This window comes from Lontra canadensis, unplaced genomic scaffold (assembly GCF_010015895.1).
Source record: "Lontra canadensis isolate GAN:19392208 unplaced genomic scaffold, GSC_riverotter_1.0 scaffold30, whole genome shotgun sequence".
Classification (NCBI taxonomy): Eukaryota; Metazoa; Chordata; class Mammalia; order Carnivora; family Mustelidae; genus Lontra; species Lontra canadensis.
The window spans coordinates 20474610-20490701 of record NW_022631024.1 but is presented as its reverse complement, the minus strand read 5'-3'; the positions used below and the strand labels follow the sequence as shown (position 1 = coordinate 20490701).

At 65.2% G+C, this 16092-nt stretch overlaps 2 protein-coding genes across 2 annotated transcripts; both read right to left on the bottom strand.

Moving 5' to 3' along the window:
* Nucleotides 1-1525: 1525 nt before the first annotated feature.
* Nucleotides 1526-3819, bottom strand: TOR4A (torsin family 4 member A). Its single transcript, XM_032866323.1, has 2 exons — nt 3690-3819; nt 1526-2956 (listed from the first exon to the last, which is right to left on the bottom strand). Exon 2 carries the CDS (start codon nt 2917-2919, stop codon nt 1651-1653), a length of 1269 nt encoding a protein of 422 aa, XP_032722214.1. The 5' UTR covers nt 2920-2956; nt 3690-3819; the 3' UTR covers nt 1526-1650.
* Nucleotides 3820-5552: 1733 nt separating this feature from the next.
* NELFB (negative elongation factor complex member B) lies at nt 5553-15523 on the bottom strand. Its single transcript, XM_032866319.1, has 13 exons — nt 15206-15523; nt 14887-15050; nt 14614-14713; nt 14062-14292; nt 11659-11844; nt 10922-11034; nt 10272-10374; nt 9953-10048; nt 9588-9730; nt 9376-9482; nt 6618-6759; nt 6386-6494; nt 5553-6280 (listed from the first exon to the last, which is right to left on the bottom strand). Exons 1-13 carry the CDS (start codon nt 15305-15307, stop codon nt 6083-6085), a joined length of 1794 nt encoding a protein of 597 aa, XP_032722210.1. The 5' UTR covers nt 15308-15523; the 3' UTR covers nt 5553-6082.
* Nucleotides 15524-16092: the final 569 nt, after the last annotated feature.

The following is a 16092-nucleotide window of genomic DNA, read 5'->3' as shown; positions in this document are numbered from 1 at the left end:
CAAGTGGGGGTGTAAGTCCTCGTTCCGGGGTACACCTGCCAGCCGATTAAGGAGACAGATGGGACCCTGAGGGGAACCACTACCAAAAACTAAAAATACAGCAAGATATAAAAAAGCATAAAAGGCAAAGACAAAGTCCCACGAGAAGTGTAAGCCGGGAGGACGATGCGCCTGTCTCCCTCCCCCGGATGCAGGGGCCGGGCCAGGAGCCTTGGAACGGACACCGGCTCCTTTCCCCAGCTGCCCAGCAAGTGCTGTCGGGTGGACAGACCTGGCCACGCCTCCCCCCACCCAGGGGGGGGACAAAGCTTCCAAATGTCGCCTGCACCTCCCCTCCCCCTGCACCCATGCCCGGCCCCAGGAGTTCGCAAAACTTCTCTGGACCAGCCCAGAACCTTCCGCCCTTGCCACCTGGGTCCCGCCGCTGGTCCCGCCCAGCAGCTTCCCTGTCCTACGGGCAGACCTCCGCCCTGGGCCACAGATGACCGCCCCGGGAGAGAACCGCCGACCTGGGACTGGGCGGGGGCTTCTCCCTACGGCGGGAGCCTCCGGAGCGGCCTGTGCTGGTGCCCGGGTCTGCGGGGCCCCGGGGGTGTGCTGAGCTCCGACGCGGGGGGGTGGCGCGCACAGCCCTGCGCCCCGCCAGCTGGAGCTTCGCCTCTGCTCCCCAGGTCCCCGCCGGCATTCGCTGTACGTGTCCCCGCTCCCCCGCCCCCAGACCCCGCGGCCCCGCGCGGCCACCAGGCGGCAGCACTGAGGCCACCCCAGGGCTGGGGCTGCGAGAGCCGGTGGGGGCCGCTTGGACGAGACCACCGCCCTCGGGGGAAAGGCGCAAAAGGCGCCCGCAGCGCCTGAAAACCTGAAACCCTCTGAGGTGGGCCTACGCCATCTCTACCCTAAGGCCCGTCCCAGCTCAGCGTCCTGGAGCAAGGTGGTGACCAGGGCAGGGGGGCCGAGAACTCAGCGCCCCTGTCACCCTGAGAGAGTTCTCCCCGCCGTCCAGAGCCTCCGGCGGATTCCACTGGGTGAGCTCATGCGTGGAGACTCCCACACATCCCATCTTCCCAGCAGCTCCTGGGCCCTGGAGTCCAGGACAAATCCAGGGAGGCATCGTGATTCTCCTGGCAGGAGGAGCATCCAGGACTTCAGGGCCCATGGGGTGAGCAGGTGTGCAAGGGTTGGATGGGAGTGTGTACAAGTGTGCGTGACGGTTGCTGCAGGCCTCCCACAGAGCTGAAGTCACGTCCAGCTGCAGGGGACCAGCCGCGTGACCCTCCCTGGGAGCCACGCACTTTCTCCGAGGCCATCCCTCCTCTGGAGCAAGGAGATGGGAATGCCGACCTGCCGGGATGCCTGCTACGAGGGGCACAGGGCAGGTGCTCAGAAATGTGGGCTGAATTAAGAACCAGGAGGTGGCAGATTGGGGGCTCAGGGGGAACTGTTATTGGAAGTGGCCGGCACAGAACTGACCCAGCCCCGCCAGCCTCCCTAGGTCCCAGGGTGAAAACGGCTGGGGGAGGCCAGTGGGGCTGGAGACAGATTTATTATAGGCCTCAGGCAAATCCACAGGGTCCCCTCCATCCTACTGCCACCCCCAACCCAAGAGTCCCGCCGGCCCACTGGCGACCGCCGTGTTCCGCTAAGGCTGTGCTACAAGAGATTGACCTTGGCCACCACCTGCTTGCAGCCGGTGACGGCGAACTCACGGCCAGCGACGCGGTAGTAGCTGAGCTGCGCCGCCAGTAGCTCGGCGCGGGCCTGCTCCGGAAAGAAGCCCTCCGCGGCCATCTCCTCGCGGAAGCAGCTGACCACGTCCTGCTTGTCCAGCAGCAGGAAGGGCACGATGGCCGCGTCCTGCCACAGCGGGTGCTCGCGGACCAGGAGCGCCCGAAGGCCGGCGCGCAGCTCCTCCTCGGCGCGCAGCGCGGCCGCCCCGTCCGGATCCCCGTCGGGGCGCCGGGGCCGCGCGCTGGACGCGTTGCGCAGCACGAAGCGCGTGATGTCCGCGCCGCCCGCGCTGCTGAGGAGCACGTAAACCGCGTTGTGGAAGTGGTGGGCCCGCTGCGGCTGCAGGAGGCTCCGCAGCTCGTCCAGCAGCGCCCGCGGCATCAGCTCGGCCTCGTCCAGCACCACGAGCGGGGTCTTCTCCTCCACCTCGGCCCGCGCCACCACGTCGGCCACCAGCCCGGCCAGCTGCTCGCGGCAGGCCTGCGCCGCCCGCGGCTCGGGGCAGTGGTGCCGCGCGTGGTACTGCAGCACCAGCGCGTCGTCCTCGAGGACCGCGCGGAAGTGGCGCGCCAGCAGGCGGCCCACGTGGCTCTTGCCCACGCCGCTGGGCCCGTGCAGCGCCAGAAGCAGCGGGCGGCTGTGTACGTGCGTGGCCAGGTAGTCCCGCAGCAGCGCCACGATGCGCCCCACGGCGGCCGGCTGCCCGAACACGGCGCGCTGCAGCGCCTTCTCCAGCCCGTCGAGGTCGTAGCGCTGCGCGTTATCATCCAGGTTCTCGATGGCGTTGAGCACCTGGAAGCCCACGACGGCCACCAGTAACACCAGGCAGCGCTGCGCGCGGCTCCGGCGCTCGGCGTGAGGCCGGCACTTGCGCGAGGGCTCCGGGTAGAGCACCACGCGGCTGCGCCGGCGCCTCTTGCGCGGCGTCCTGGAGGGCAGCTCCGCCGGGCCGTCGAAGGTGAAGAACTGCGGCGGGTCCCAGTCGGCGCGCGGCGCCCCCGAGCTGCAGCCGGCTCTGGACGCTCCAGCCCCGGAGGCCGGCCCCGCGCCTGGCGGCAGGAGGCGCCGCTTGCGCAGGAGGCACACGCGGCGACGCAGGCGGACCACGGCGCGCAGCGGCGCGATCACGCTCGGGCCGGGGATGCTGGGGCCCGCGGCCGCGGGCTCCAGACTGGCCTGGCCGCCGTCCATGGCGCAGAGGCGGCGCTCGGCATGCAGGTCGCCCTCCCTGCAACAGGAAGATGGAGAGGGTCTCCAGACTTCCGCCCGGCCAACTGGGACCCTTCCCCAGAATGACCTCACCCCTCTGGGAGGTCCCCAGGGAGCGCGGCGGGGTCGGGGGTAAGGGGGTGGGGGTTGGTCCCGGTGCCGGCCTCGCAGAGCCTGGGTCTCGGCCCGCTGACCAGGAAGCGGCTCCCCGCAGGGCCCCAATGCAAATCTCCCATAAACAGCCGCCGGCCTTGAGGAAGTGGCGGAGGGGGGAGGGCGCCGCTTATCGGGAAGCCAGCCGGCTTCCTGGAGAAGTCGGTGCCAACTAGGCGCCGATTAGGGTGAAGAAGGGTCAAGGCGCGATCCCGCTGCCCGCCCACGGGTCCGACCGCCAGGCTCCAGGGGCCCTCCGAATCCCAAGTGGGAACCAAGAGAAGCAGAGGCCCAAGCGCCCCTAGAGTCCGGAGACCTCCCCCCTACACTAAAAAACGCTTGAAGCGGGAGGGGGTATGTGGCCAGAACTTCTGTTGAGAATGGGCCCAGGCCTCATTCCCCCAAACTGGGAACCTCCCAACATCCCTCCAGGGAACACACCGATGGAATGGCCAGCAGGGAGCCCCCCAGAGACTAGCGGGGTGGGGTGGGGTGGAAAGATGGACAAAAAGAGCCAGAGAAGGAGAGCAAGAGCCACCGGGGAGACGAGAGCTGAAGAAAGCCAGGAAGTTGTCCCTGGCCCCCCACCCGCCCCATACCTGCAGCTGTCAGGTTAAGCTCCTGCTGGCCCCCCAGCCCACCAAGGGCAGCCCCCTGCCCAGGCCAGATGCTGGGGCCGCAACTGAGGACACAGAAAACACCAGGGTCCTGGGGACGGTCCCAGAGGGGTCAGGGCCTGGAGGGGGAGCAACACCTGCGAGTCCCTGGGGAGCCTGAGTGGAGGAAGCGCTGGGAGGTTTCCGCTTGTAGGCAAAGGAAGTGAGTCAGGGGTGTGGCAGAAGGGCGGGACTTCGGCTGGAGGGAGGCGCCAGAGGGGGAGGTCTGGCTGGCTGGCTCAGGTCCTTCGGCCCTCAGGTCACCTGACCTCCTGGGCCCTGAAGCCCTCCTGGCTCGTCCTTGTCTCCCGGTAAGGCTGGGGGAGCATCCCCTCCCCTGGGATCCCACAGCCCCTTGCATGTCAGCCTGTCCTCCATAGAACTCTTACTTCCCCAGGGACATCTCCTGCGCCTGACCCCGCACAGGGAGGGCAGCAGGGCAAGAGCAGAGGGGACCATGTGCCTAGTGAGGTCTCCCCAGTCCTTCATTCTTCCCCTCCCCTGGCCCCAACCTAGGGGCTCCCAGAGTAGAGCTCCTTTCCTTCTCCTCCTTCTCCTCCCAGCCCTCCTCCTCTTCCGGGGCCTCCCTTCCCTCCATCCCCCTTTCCCTTCTACCCACCCCCTCAGAGCCCTCCCACCCCAAGGACAGTTGAGCACACTGGGACAGAAATTCTAGAGCTGGGGGAAGACCCGCAGGCATAGGTCAGCGTCCTGGTCAGGGAGCAAATTTAGAAAAAACTAAGGCGGGTGGGGGTTCCCGTGTCCCTGCCCAACCTTACTCCCATCCCTGCACAGATGGGCCTGAGTGACCCTCTGCTCTTCCCATTCCGACCAAGGGAGGCACCGCGCCTTGGCCCTCGCTTGTCTGCCGCCCTCCCGAAGAGTGAGTTCATCAACCGGGAGTGAGCCCAGGCTAGTCTGGCCCTGTGTCCCTCTGACACCGGCAGTCCAACGTCCCTTGGCTCTCCTGCTGTGGCCCCCAATCTCGTGCTCATAGCCCCCCATCCGTCCTCAGCCTCCCTTTGTCCACACGGGCTCCCTGCCCAGCACACTGCCCCTGTCTCCCCCGCCTCCCCAGGCACGACCAGCATCCGGGAAACGTGGCTCTTGGGCTTGGGAGCTCTCATTCTGTCCGAAATATGGGAGTTCCTGTTTGCCCATCGGTTCAGTGCCCTCGGGCAGGGTCACCACACAGAGGAAGCACAACTTCTCCACATCCTCCTCTCCAGCTGTGGGGCCTGGCTCCCCAGGACTGCCGCCCCTCTTCTGCACAGTGGCGGGTGCTTGGGGCCTTGGGCACCCAACCCACCACATAGGTGGCGGTGCTGTCAGGCTTCCTGGGACCAGGGATGAAGGACATTATCCAGGCCCTGCCCATGTCCCATGATCCTAGCACGAGCGTGGTGGGGTGAGGTCCTGCCTGGCTCTCTGCTTTCTAGGGAAAATGGAAGCAAATGGAAGAGGACCATCCCCACCACCTCCACCCACACTCCCTAAGGATGTCCCTCCTCCCACGGACAGGCAGGGGCATCCAGACCGTGGCCTACAGAGGCAGAGATGCCCTTAAGTTGCCCACCCACCTGCCCCACATCCAACGCTCGGGCGTGCCCACCAACAGCTCAACCACTGGGTTTACCCAAACGCCTTTTATTTACACACGTGAGGGCTGGCTGTGCGCAGCAGCTTGTACATGACCAAGACGGTGCAGCTGAGCAAGGGGCACACCACTCCAGAGGTAAACGAGGCAGCCATTCCTCAGCGACACAGGGTACTGCTGGCCGCTTCCCTGCCTGTGGGGCCGTGGACGGGCGAGACCGTCCCGTGAAACACTCGGGTGCTCCCAGAGCAGCCGGTTCCATCCGCAGATGCCCGCACCCAGCAAAGCACTGGCTGATCTGGGCCCACGGGGCTGCGCCCGCCCCTTCCCTCAGGCTTGGGTCCCCCTGCCCTCTCCCGTGGGAAAAAGGTAGCTTTTTCCTAATCCCAACTACAGCCAGTCTGTCTTCCCTACAGAAGCGGAAACTCACACCATGAGGCAGGAACGCGCCAGAAGCTCCCCACAGCCTGGGAGTGACTTCGAGGGGCCAGCTGGGCCCATCACACCCAGCGCTGTCCTCCAGGGAAGCAGCCAAGGGCCTCCAAGGAGCAAACACAGGTCCCAGGATCCAGGTCAGGGTGGGGCTGAGGCCCAGCAGCAGGCTGCCCCCCACAGGCCGTCCAAGGGCAGAGAGCGCTCGGCTCCAGCCAGCCCGGCCCACGAGCAGCCCATCTGCCTTCAGGAGAGACGGGGTCGCCAACACTCCAAGTCCAGGGGAACGCCTACTGGCCAGCCAACGTCACAGACCCACCAGGGGCCCGGCCCGGTCCTGAGCGGCCCCCGGGAAGCCTCCCAGCCCAGCGGGAGCGGACACAGCCGGAAGGGGCAGCTCCAGCGCCTGCGTCTCCGTGGCCTGGGCCGGGCTGGGCTTCCGGTGCTCCAGCTGCTCCAGCCTCTCCCCCAGCTGAGAGTAAAGCTCCTTCACCGCCTCTCCGCTCTGTGGGGGGAAGCGTGTGGCTGTGGGGCAGGCCCCGGGGGCACTCGGGACACCTCCACGCGGGGGGGGGGGACATGCACGCAAGGAGAGGGCCGGGGCACGCACCTGGCCTGTGGGCTCCAGTGCCTTGCGCAAGGCCTCCAGCGTGGACGGCGCCACCCGGTGGTGCAGGTGGAGGAGGAGCCGCAGCACGTGCCGCTGCACGCTCTCCTTCCTGCGGGAGGGGCCACGCTGCGGTGACCCAGAGCCCACCGCAGACCTCCCCCCCAGCTGGGCCACATGCCCCTCCCCCACCACCCCAGGCAGGGGCACTTGGGACAGGGGCGGGCGGCAGCACCTGGGCGAGGCTGTGAGGAGGAAGCCGTCAAAGAGGCTCCTGCAGAAGTCCTCCAGGGCGAACTCGTCCGCCAGTAGCGCCAGGTTCCCCGTGAGCAGGTGCAGGAAGATGTCACCAAAGGCCAGGTCACCGAAGGTCTCCACTGCAAGCACAGCCCGGGTCAGCCCCGCCCGCCCTGTCAGCCCTGCCCCTGGAGTGGTGCAGGGCCTGGGGCCGCAGGCCTGGTGTGCCTGCCAGCCAGAACCGGGACCCGCACAGGCCAGGTGGACGGGGCAGGGGGCGGACAGGGGCCCCGGCCTAGGTGGTGAAGCAGGCTACAGTGTGAGGACCGGGCTGGGCAGGGCAGGAGAGCCCATCACCAGTGGCTGTGACCCTTGGCCAAGCGCCACCGCCCAGCCCACGAGCTCAACCTGACGGCTGGCGGCCCGGTTCTGAGAGAAAAACGACAACGGAAAGTGACTTCATGCTTCGAAGCCACCAACTCCAAAACTTAAAAGAAACAGCGGATGCGACTACCAGGGAGTCTCACTGATAAGCAGAGACAAGAACGCCTACATGCACAGCCGACCGGGTCAGAGCCCCAGCTGGAGGGCAGGCCACAGGGGGACGCGCACACAGACACAAGTGCTGTACCAGCTCCTCGGGAAACGCCGCCAGGGCCCTCAGGGCTGACGGGGCGACGCCAGCGGCACCAAAGCGTGAGTGGACCCGGTGCTGCCGGACACAGCCGGGGTGAGCTCCTGTCCCACATCTGAGCAGACAGGACACCCAGGCAGGTCCACAGTCACGACAACAGGGGACACTGCCCACCAAGTCCCAACAAATCCCACAGAAGCCTACAGATGGTGGGAAACCCTAGAGGTAACAAGGAAACATGAGAGTTGGAAGTGATACACTTCCCGACTCGAGCAAACTACCCACAGAAGAACATCACGGGGCAGCTGGGCAATCACGAGCAGCGCCAGGACCTGGCCCCACGTATGACCACGGCTGCATCACGGTTTCTGACAGCACCCGTCTTCTGTAGAGACACCTGCTAGGTCCCTCACAGCTGCTACGACGCTGAGTCTGGGTGCACGTCCAGACCATCTCCACGGCCCCCATGCAGGCAGGCGGCAGGCACTGAGCTCCACTGTACAGTGCTCTGTGAGTTCATCAAAAATTCTCACAATAAAAAGCTAAAAAACAGGGATGCCTGGGTGGCTCAGTCGGTTGGGCGTCTGCCTTCGGCTCAGGTCGTGGTCCCGGGGTCCTGGGATGGAGTCCCATGTCAGGCTCCCTGCTTGGAGGGAAGCCTGCTTCTCCCTCTGCCTGCCGCTCCCCCTGCTCCTGCTCGTTCTCTCTGACAAAGTCTTTTAAAAAAAGAGAAAAAGCTAAAAAAAAAAAAAAAAAAAAAAAAACAGAAAAGAATTTTTAAATTGACATCCATTCTAACACCCACTAATGCCACAAAGGAACAACAAGGAAAGGCCTGCGTCCCCGCCCACTGCGCAACAGCGTGGGGCTGGGAGACACGGGAGCTCCTGAGGCAGGCAGGACACCCCTGCATCTAGCCCACGCCTGTAGACAACAGAAAGAAACAAAAGTACTGAAATGAATAGAAATGAGAAAGGCAAATTATTTGCACCTGCACTCTTAGAAGCTTCCAGAAACATACTCAAAAGCTCCAGCCTCTGTGGCCAGGAGGACAGCCCAAGACGTGTCCACGCTCTGATCCAAAAGCGGTGAGAGCGCTCCCTCACGTGGTCAGAAGCCCCAGGACGGGCCTGACCCCACCCAGGGGCACTCTGCTGCATGAAGGAGGCCAGGGTCAGAGGGACACGGGGTGAGAGCCACTGGGAGGGGGACCTGCGAGATCCAACCAGGGGCCAGGTGTGGGCGGGCCCTAGTAGCTGGCGACAAGGACACGGGTTCTCCCCGGAGCCTCCAGAAGGAGCCAGCCCTGCCTGCAGCTCGAAGGAAGCCCTGGGAGACTCACTTCATCCTCTGGCCTCTGATAAGAAAACAAGTTCATGCTGCTCACTCAGATGGAAGCTAGATATAAATTAAGACGAAACCGCTTCCTTCGCAAACAGAACACGGGAGGGCGCCTGGGTGGCTCAGCTGGTTAAGCGACTGCCTTCAGCTCAGGTCATGATCCTGGAGTCCCAGGATCGAGTCCCGCATCGGGCTCCCAGCTCCACGGGGAGTCTGCTTCTCCCTCTGACCTTCTCCTCGCTCACGCTCTCTCTCACTGTCTCTCTCTCTCTCAAATAAATAAATAAAATATTAAAAAAAAAAAAAAAAACAACGAACACGGGAAACGTGACACACGCACCATCCTCGGACCTGTCAATGACCCAGAGACAGGTTCAGCAAGGGACGGGCGACATCTCTCCAAAGCAGCCTCAACACCCCAGACGAGCCTGCGGCCAGCAGTGGGCAAGCCAGGTGCTCCTGAACCCTCCCTCCCTGGCTTGGCCGGCAGCTTCCTCCCAAAGGGGTCCACTCGGGCCCTGCCCTCTTCTTCCTACCAAGAAGCCACCCGCCCCACAGCGCCCGTGGCCCGAGACCATCTGGGGTGGGCCCTCTCCACGGTCGCAGGGACTAGAGGGACGCCCCCTCCCTCGCCAGGTGGGAAGAACCACAGCAGAAAGGATCCCTCCACAAATGGTGACCGTGGCAAGGGGGGTCTGAGTCTACCAGGCTGGGCTTGCCCATGTACCACAGCGACTCCGGAAGACCAGGGCCGCACTGAGGCGGGCGCCTGCACACGCACCGAGCCCTGGCAGCAGGCGGAGCAGCGCGTTCTTGTTCCTCTGCTTGGTGACGTGCAGCACGTAGTACAGTCCCACCTCACAGGCCATGCGCTGCTCCTGCAGGAACCTGCACCAGCGAGGACGGGTCAGCCCCGAGCCGAGCCGCTCGCGCCACACGGCCTTCCGTGGGGAGCCCGAGGTCGAGGCACTCCGCCCACGCCCGAACCCGTACTTGGTGAAACTCTCCGGAAGTGTGTTTGGGTACGAGACTGGGGCCTTCTCCTCGGCCGGGAGCTTCTGATCCACGTTGAAGGTATGGTCGTCCACCACGAAGGACATGAGCATGGGCAGAAACCTGGTGATGAGCTCCACCTCCTAGGCCAGGAGAAGACCCCAAACCCGTCCAGCACAGCCCCACTTTGGTCCTGGCCCGTACCCCGGCCCTCACACACCCACCACACGTCAAGCTTTTCTGGACGTCTACCTAAAGGCCCGGTCCTCCTTCCCACCTCCCAAGACCCCACCTTGCTCATCTCCCTCAGCCCCACAGACCCTCTCGCAAAGGTCACAGACACAATCCCACCCTAGTACTGTTACCATCTTGGGCTCCTTGAAGACCTGGCTGTCGATCATGTCCCACGCCCCCTGGCCCAGGGCCAGCAGCCTGAGCAGCAGCAGGAGATCTGGGCTGTCCTGTGGGGAACACAGGCCTCAACACGTGCTCAGCAGGTCCTCCCTCCCCCGTTGACATCCCTCACTGCCGCAGGGTCCTCCTGGCGCAGCCACTACCAGCCACTTCGCTCCCAGGCTCCACGCGCCTACCAGCCACCAGGAGGAGCACGTGCACGCCTGACCGGTAGTGATCTACGCCCGCACCCCTACCCAGAGGCAGCGGGCAGCCAGCCGGTACGCTCACCCTGGGCAGCGTCTCCTGGCCAACCAGCTCCTGCAGGTGGCGGACGGTGCTTAGCGACAGCGTGTTGATGGCAAAGGGGTCACACAGGATCATGGACAGGTCCCTACGAGAACCGGCACGCTGTGCTTCCACGGCACGGCCTCAGGCCGGGGAGAAGGCCCCACCCAGAGCAAGCCTGTCTACCTGCTCTGGGTCCCTCCCCGAAACAACTTTGCCTTTCGTAACTCCTCTCTAACTTACTCAAGACACTAAGGAGTCAAAAAACCTTTTTTTTTAAATTAAGCTCCCATCTTGATTCTGAAAACCTGACCCCGATTCTGTAAGCACGTGCTGGACCCTCAGAGACAGAGAGAGGAAACAGTGCTGGGAGCCAGATCCCACCAGCACAGCAGGCCCCTGGGACGGGGCCGAGCCCCCAGCCCTGACACACACAGGCCCCAGTGACTGCAGGCACCCATGCCCCAGCCCAGGCCCAGGCTTCCCCGAGACTCCCAGAGCCTCAGCCACAGCAGCCGGGCCTCAGCGGTGCGCACGAGCACCCGGTAGTTCCGAGACGCACTGGAATAAACTGCAGACAGAGCCTGCTCACCCGGACACCTGCAGACAGGACCTCGGGGGAGGGGGAGCACCTGTACAAGGCTCACCCTTACCCCAGGACTTGCTCCTGCCCCTTTTTCACTCCGTCCAGAAACCCCTGAAGCTCCCGGGCCCGCTTGCTGTCCACGAAGCGCTCACGGATGCAGGCGTCCAGGCACCAGGTAAACTGCAGGGAGGAAGCACAGTCAGGACACCGTCAGAGAACACGGCCGGTACCCACGTCGCACAGACAGGACTCGCTGCCTCATGGGGTCCAGGCCCAGCTCAGTGCAAAGGCAGACAGGCCCGAGGTCCCTCGTGCCCGGCGGGCCAGGCGGTGCGCAGGAGAGAGTGCGGGTGCTCTGTTCTCAAGGGCCCTCCCTGGCCCACCTTGTGGGGGTGGGTGCTACAGTCTCACATGCTGACACCACATTGCCTGCAGGAGGGGACACTGACCCAGGCCACACAGCACCCACACCGGGGACGAGGGCAGCCCAGGAAGCCCCGCCCCTGGAGGGCTCCAGAGCAGGGGAGGGCCAGTGGCCAGGGAAACCCCAAACAACCCCCAAAGAAGCCAGAGCAAGTGTCCAAAAGAGGCCACGGGGCCGGTCCCAGCTGGAGCAGAGCAAGACACGGAGCAGGCACACAAGGGAGGTCGGGGCAGGTGGCTCTGACATAACGGCGGGAAGAGGCCCCTGCCCTGGAGAACGGCTGGCGGAGGGGCCCCCGCCTGGCACAGAGGCGCTGCTGGGCACGGAGTGCGGACAGGGAAGAGACAGGAGGAATGGGGAGGGGCCGGCGATGTCAGCACCTTGTGGCAGGGGTCCACGGAGCAGATGTCCCCGACGTCCAGCTCATGCAGGGACATGAGCAGCTCGGCCCGCAGGGTGCAGTAGTGCACGTTGCGCGTCCGCAGGAACAGCGTCCGCAGGAACTGCAGCACCATGTCGTACAGCTTCACGTTCCTCCCCACCATCCGCGTCAGCTTCTGCACCACCTGGGGGGGGCGGGGAGGCCCTCGCCACAGCGTCACTGACAGCCCCGGCCAGCACGGCCCCTTGCGGACAGCCGGCAGTCTGCCGTCTCACGAGATGCCAGCTCTGTGTCCGCAAGTGGCCTTTCTGGGGTTTCAGGAGACGAAACCCGCATCGGATCCCAGCCGCTCCGAAAGGCCGATGACCTGTGACCCCAGACTCCTCAGAGCCGCCCAGGAGGTCTGCCGCCTGCTTGCCCAGTCAGCTGGCCCCGGGAGACGCAGGCCGGGGAGGGACGCTGGCCAGGTGCCTGGGCCAGCTGGCTCCCTGCATCGTCCCGCACGTCCCTCACGTCCCGCACGACGCCCCGCGGCGGCCCCGTCCCACGTCCAGCACCTGGCCTGCTCCTCGGTAGGGACCACCCACTTCCGCAGTCCACCCCACACCCCACGCCCCACGCAGGAGGTTCCTGCCACACCGCCGCGGCCAGCGGGAGGGAGCGTGGCCCGCTGCTCCTGAACAAGGGCTGGGCCTCCGGCTCCGACACTGGGAAGGACGCACAGAACCTGGGGTAACAGGCATCACGGCACCGACAGCCTGTGCCCAGCGCAGAGACGAGCGGGGACGGCTGAAGCAGCGAGTGTGGGAGGCGACCTCGGAGGCCCCAGGCAAGGTCTCTTCAGCAGGCTCAGACCCGGCCTGCCGGCGAACGAGAGTGGTGAGGCTCAGGCTACTGGGGGGAGGCCAGCTTGGCCCACAGCCGTGGCCCCAGTGGCCGAGCCACACCCTGAGGGCTGTGGGCGATACCCTCTCCCCTCACAGTGGGTGCAGGCCACACAGCCAGAAAGACCCAGGCCCCCCCGGAGGGCACTGGCTTGGAGGGGAATGTGAGGAAAAGGCAAGAGACCACAGCTAGGAAGTAGTACGGCCGCCACTGGCCAGACTGCGGCAGGAGGCATTAGGTCAGATCAGGTCAGATCCCACTTCACAGCAGCCCACGGTCCTCGGCGAGAAAGCGAAGGGCCAACAAGATAGCCGGCGCCACTCAACCACCATCTGGTGGCTCACCATTGCCTCCCTCCTCCGTGCACCATCACGCTGGAGGTCAGGCGACTTCTGTGACCCCCAACGTGCTGGGAAAAGCCAAAGTCTCCGTGGTGGCCTCCAGCCCTCCTGAGCTCAGCCCCCGATCTACTCATCGCGTGCTCTTGGCTCGGCCGCGTAAGCCACGTCATCCCCGACGGTCAGCATGCTCCCCTTCAGAGCCTGTGCTCACCCCCCAGCCCTGCTTCGCCTTGCTCTGCGGCCTCATGTCTCCGCAGCCCTTGGCCACCCCTTGAGCTCTAGATAACCGGCATGTGACACTCACTCTGTAGTGCCTGCCCTAAGCAAACACCAAGACCTCTCGGGTGAGTGAAGGGTGCAAGCACCTACAGCAGGAAGTCAGGACTCAGTAAATATTTGCCAAAGTACTGAGTCAGACAAAAAAAAAAAAAAAAAACACGGAAAAAAAGAGGTGCCCCTGGGGGGCTCAGTGATTAAGCATCTGCCTTCAGCACAGGTCAGGATCCCAGGGTCCTGGGATCAGGCCCCATATGAAGACCCCTGCGCAGTGGGCAGCCTGCTTCTCCCTCTCCCCCTGCTCCCCCCAACTGCTCATACTCTCTAACAAACCCATAAAAATCTTTTTTAAAAAGAAGGGGAATGTCTGGCAAAATCAATCAGGAGCGTGTGTCACTCCTGATCTTGGGACTGTGAGTTTGAGCCCCACGCTGGACATAGAGAAGACTTAAAATCTTGAGGGGCGCCTGTGGGTGGCTCAGTGGGTTAAGCCTCTGCCTTCGGCTCAGGTCATGATCCCAGGGTCCTTGGGATCGAGCCCCGCGTTGGGCTCTCTGCTCAGCGGGGAGCCTGCTTCCCCTGCTCTCTCTGCCTGCCCCTCTGCTTGCTTGATCTCCGTCAATTAAATAAGTAAAATCTTTAAAAAATAATAATAATAAAATAAAAAATGAAAATAAAAATAAAATCTTGAAAACCCACGCCGCCTAGAGTAAAGGAAGAACTGAGGAACGTCACCGGGAAGGCTTGCCAGGTCGCCAAGGGCCAAGCACATACAGCAAAGAGACCCCCACCAGGCCCCCTGGCCAGCCACACACACAAGCCCGCCCCTCCCAGGAGCGGAACAACGGAAGCCCCCGCAGCGGTGGGGAAGGGGGTGGGCAGGGCGCTGCCGGCCTCACCTCGCCCTGGCGCCTTGTCTTCGGGGAAGGGCTGAAGAAGTTGTGCAGGACGGAGAGCTCCGTGCTAAACAGCGCGCTCTCCTTCTCCAGGATGTACTGCTTCAGCAGTGGGGATACTTCGTCCCCGAACAGGGCCTGGTTGTCCTGCCAGATCTGCCGCTTCACCTCCACCGCGCAGGCCCGGTACAGCTCCTTGTCGGCCATCACCAGTTTCAGCTTCTTCTCCGGAACCTACACACCCACAGGGGCCACCCCTCAGGATAGGTCAGGAGGCCTCAGCGTCCCCAGCAGTGGCCACCTCAAGCCCAGCCCCAGCAGCACGGGCACCTGCGCCTGGACCCCAGGCCCCCGCAGAGGCCGAGGGCCAGCTCCTGCCAAGCCGCCGCGGGTCCCACAACCCAAGCTTCTGTCTCTGCCTGGCTTGGAGAACCTGCCCCGGAGCTGCTGGTCTGGGCGGGCGGCTCAGCACACCTCCCCAGCTCCAAGCGGTCACCCTGATCCAGGGGAAGGCGCGGGGCAGAGCGAGCCCTGAGCTTGGCCTGTGGTGCTTACCTTGGGCAGGTGTTTCATGACGCACATCACCACCGGCTGCAGGGATGGCATCTTCACCAGGGAAAAGCTCTTTTCCAGGAGATCCTCCAGTTTCTTGTACCTGGAAAGACTCCCCTTCTGAGCACAGCGGCTGCCTCCATGCCCCAGGCAGCCGCCAGGTCAGGGGACGGGTCTCCATGCGCGGGGGCCCGCCGCGGAGCAGGGCCCGCGGCCCCGGGGTCAGTGCCCCAGCGGGGCCCGGAGGAGGGCTGCGCGTCTCACCGGCCCACCCACCTCTCCTCGGCCTTGCCCTCCGAGGCGATGGCCGACACGCGCTCCAGCAGCTTGTCCCGCAGCTCGTCGAACACCGACTGGTGGAATTCCAGCCGCGGCGTCCCGTGCAGGTCCAGGAACGGCAGGGCGGACTGCAGGGAGGGTAGCAGCACGCCATTCTCTGTCTGCGGAAACAGGCGGCCCGTGTGCGCGGGGTCGGCTTCGCTTCCTGGGACGCGGGGCGACCCCAGGACGCTCTGCGCGGCCGGTGCGAGCACGCCCCCCGCAGCCCCCCGCAGCCCCCGCAGCCCCCGCAGCCCCCGCAGCCCGGCCGCCGCACCTGGAATTGCTCGATGGCTTTGAGCGGCTCCGTGCAGTTGGTCAGCGTCTCCTTCAGGTCCTCGCCGTTGGCCACGCCCAGGTCCTGCAGCCCCGCGAACATGGCCGAGGCCGCGGCCCCCGCGCGGCCCGGCGCCCCATCCCCGCCACGCTCCCCCGGCGCCGCCGCGCCCGCCGCAGGCCCCCCCGGCGTCCGCTCGCTCGGGCCTCGGGGGCCGCCCGCGCTCCGCTCCCCGGCGCCCTCCAGCTCCGCCAGGTCCCGCCGGCAGCACGGCTCCGCCGGGGCCGCGGCCGCCCACTTCCGTCCTGCGAGGCCGCGTCCGCCGGCCAAACGGTCCCCCGGAAACGCCGCCGCCGGCGCGCAGAGATTCCTGGGAGCGAGCGTGCGCCGAGGACGAGCGCCCCGCCCCCTGCGCCGCGGCCCGCCGCCCACTGAGGCTCGCAGCCGCGGGTCTCCCGCCGGGCCGGGTGCGTGCGCTGCGCGTAACCTTATCCTCGAGCTCAGGGTCCTGGGTGGGGGGGCACGGCGGCGCGCTGCGGAGCGCCGGGGCGGGGGACCCGGGAAGGGGGCTGCCGACGGGGTCGGAACTGGGAGTTTTGACTTCGTGGGCTTTAATCATGAAAAGTCCCACGAGCAGCCTGTGAGATCAGCCTTGCGACGCGGACAGTGTTTTGGTTTCAAGAGGAGCAGTCCGCCCTCGCTGCCCCCGCCCCCGGGCCGCACCAGGTGCACCACCCCCTTCGTCCCTGGAACTCTGGAACTCGGCTCCCTCCTTGCCCAACAGAGACGGGGAAGAGGCTGCGGAGCAAGGTTGTCACGAAGACTAAACTCTACCGTGTGCTTCCGGAGGCGCCTAGCAGAGACCCACTGGAGACCTGGGGGACAGA

Bases quoted from the DNA above. Each gene is read 5' to 3' on its own strand.
- NELFB (XM_032866319.1), bottom strand. From the start codon at position 15,307: ATGTTCGCGGGGCTGCAGGACCTGGGCGTGGCCAACGGCGAGGACCTG. The intron at 10,049-10,271 runs GTGAGCGTACCG...TGTTCCCCACAG, and splicing joins GCCAGGAGACGCTGCCCAGG to GACAGCCCAGATCTCCTGCT. The intron at 6,281-6,385 runs GTGCGTGCCCCG...TTCCCCCCACAG, and splicing joins CACTGGAGCCCACAGGCCAG to AGCGGAGAGGCGGTGAAGGA.
- TOR4A (XM_032866323.1), bottom strand. From the start codon at position 2,919: ATGGACGGCGGCCAGGCCAGTCTGGAGCCCGCGGCCGCGGGCCCCAGC.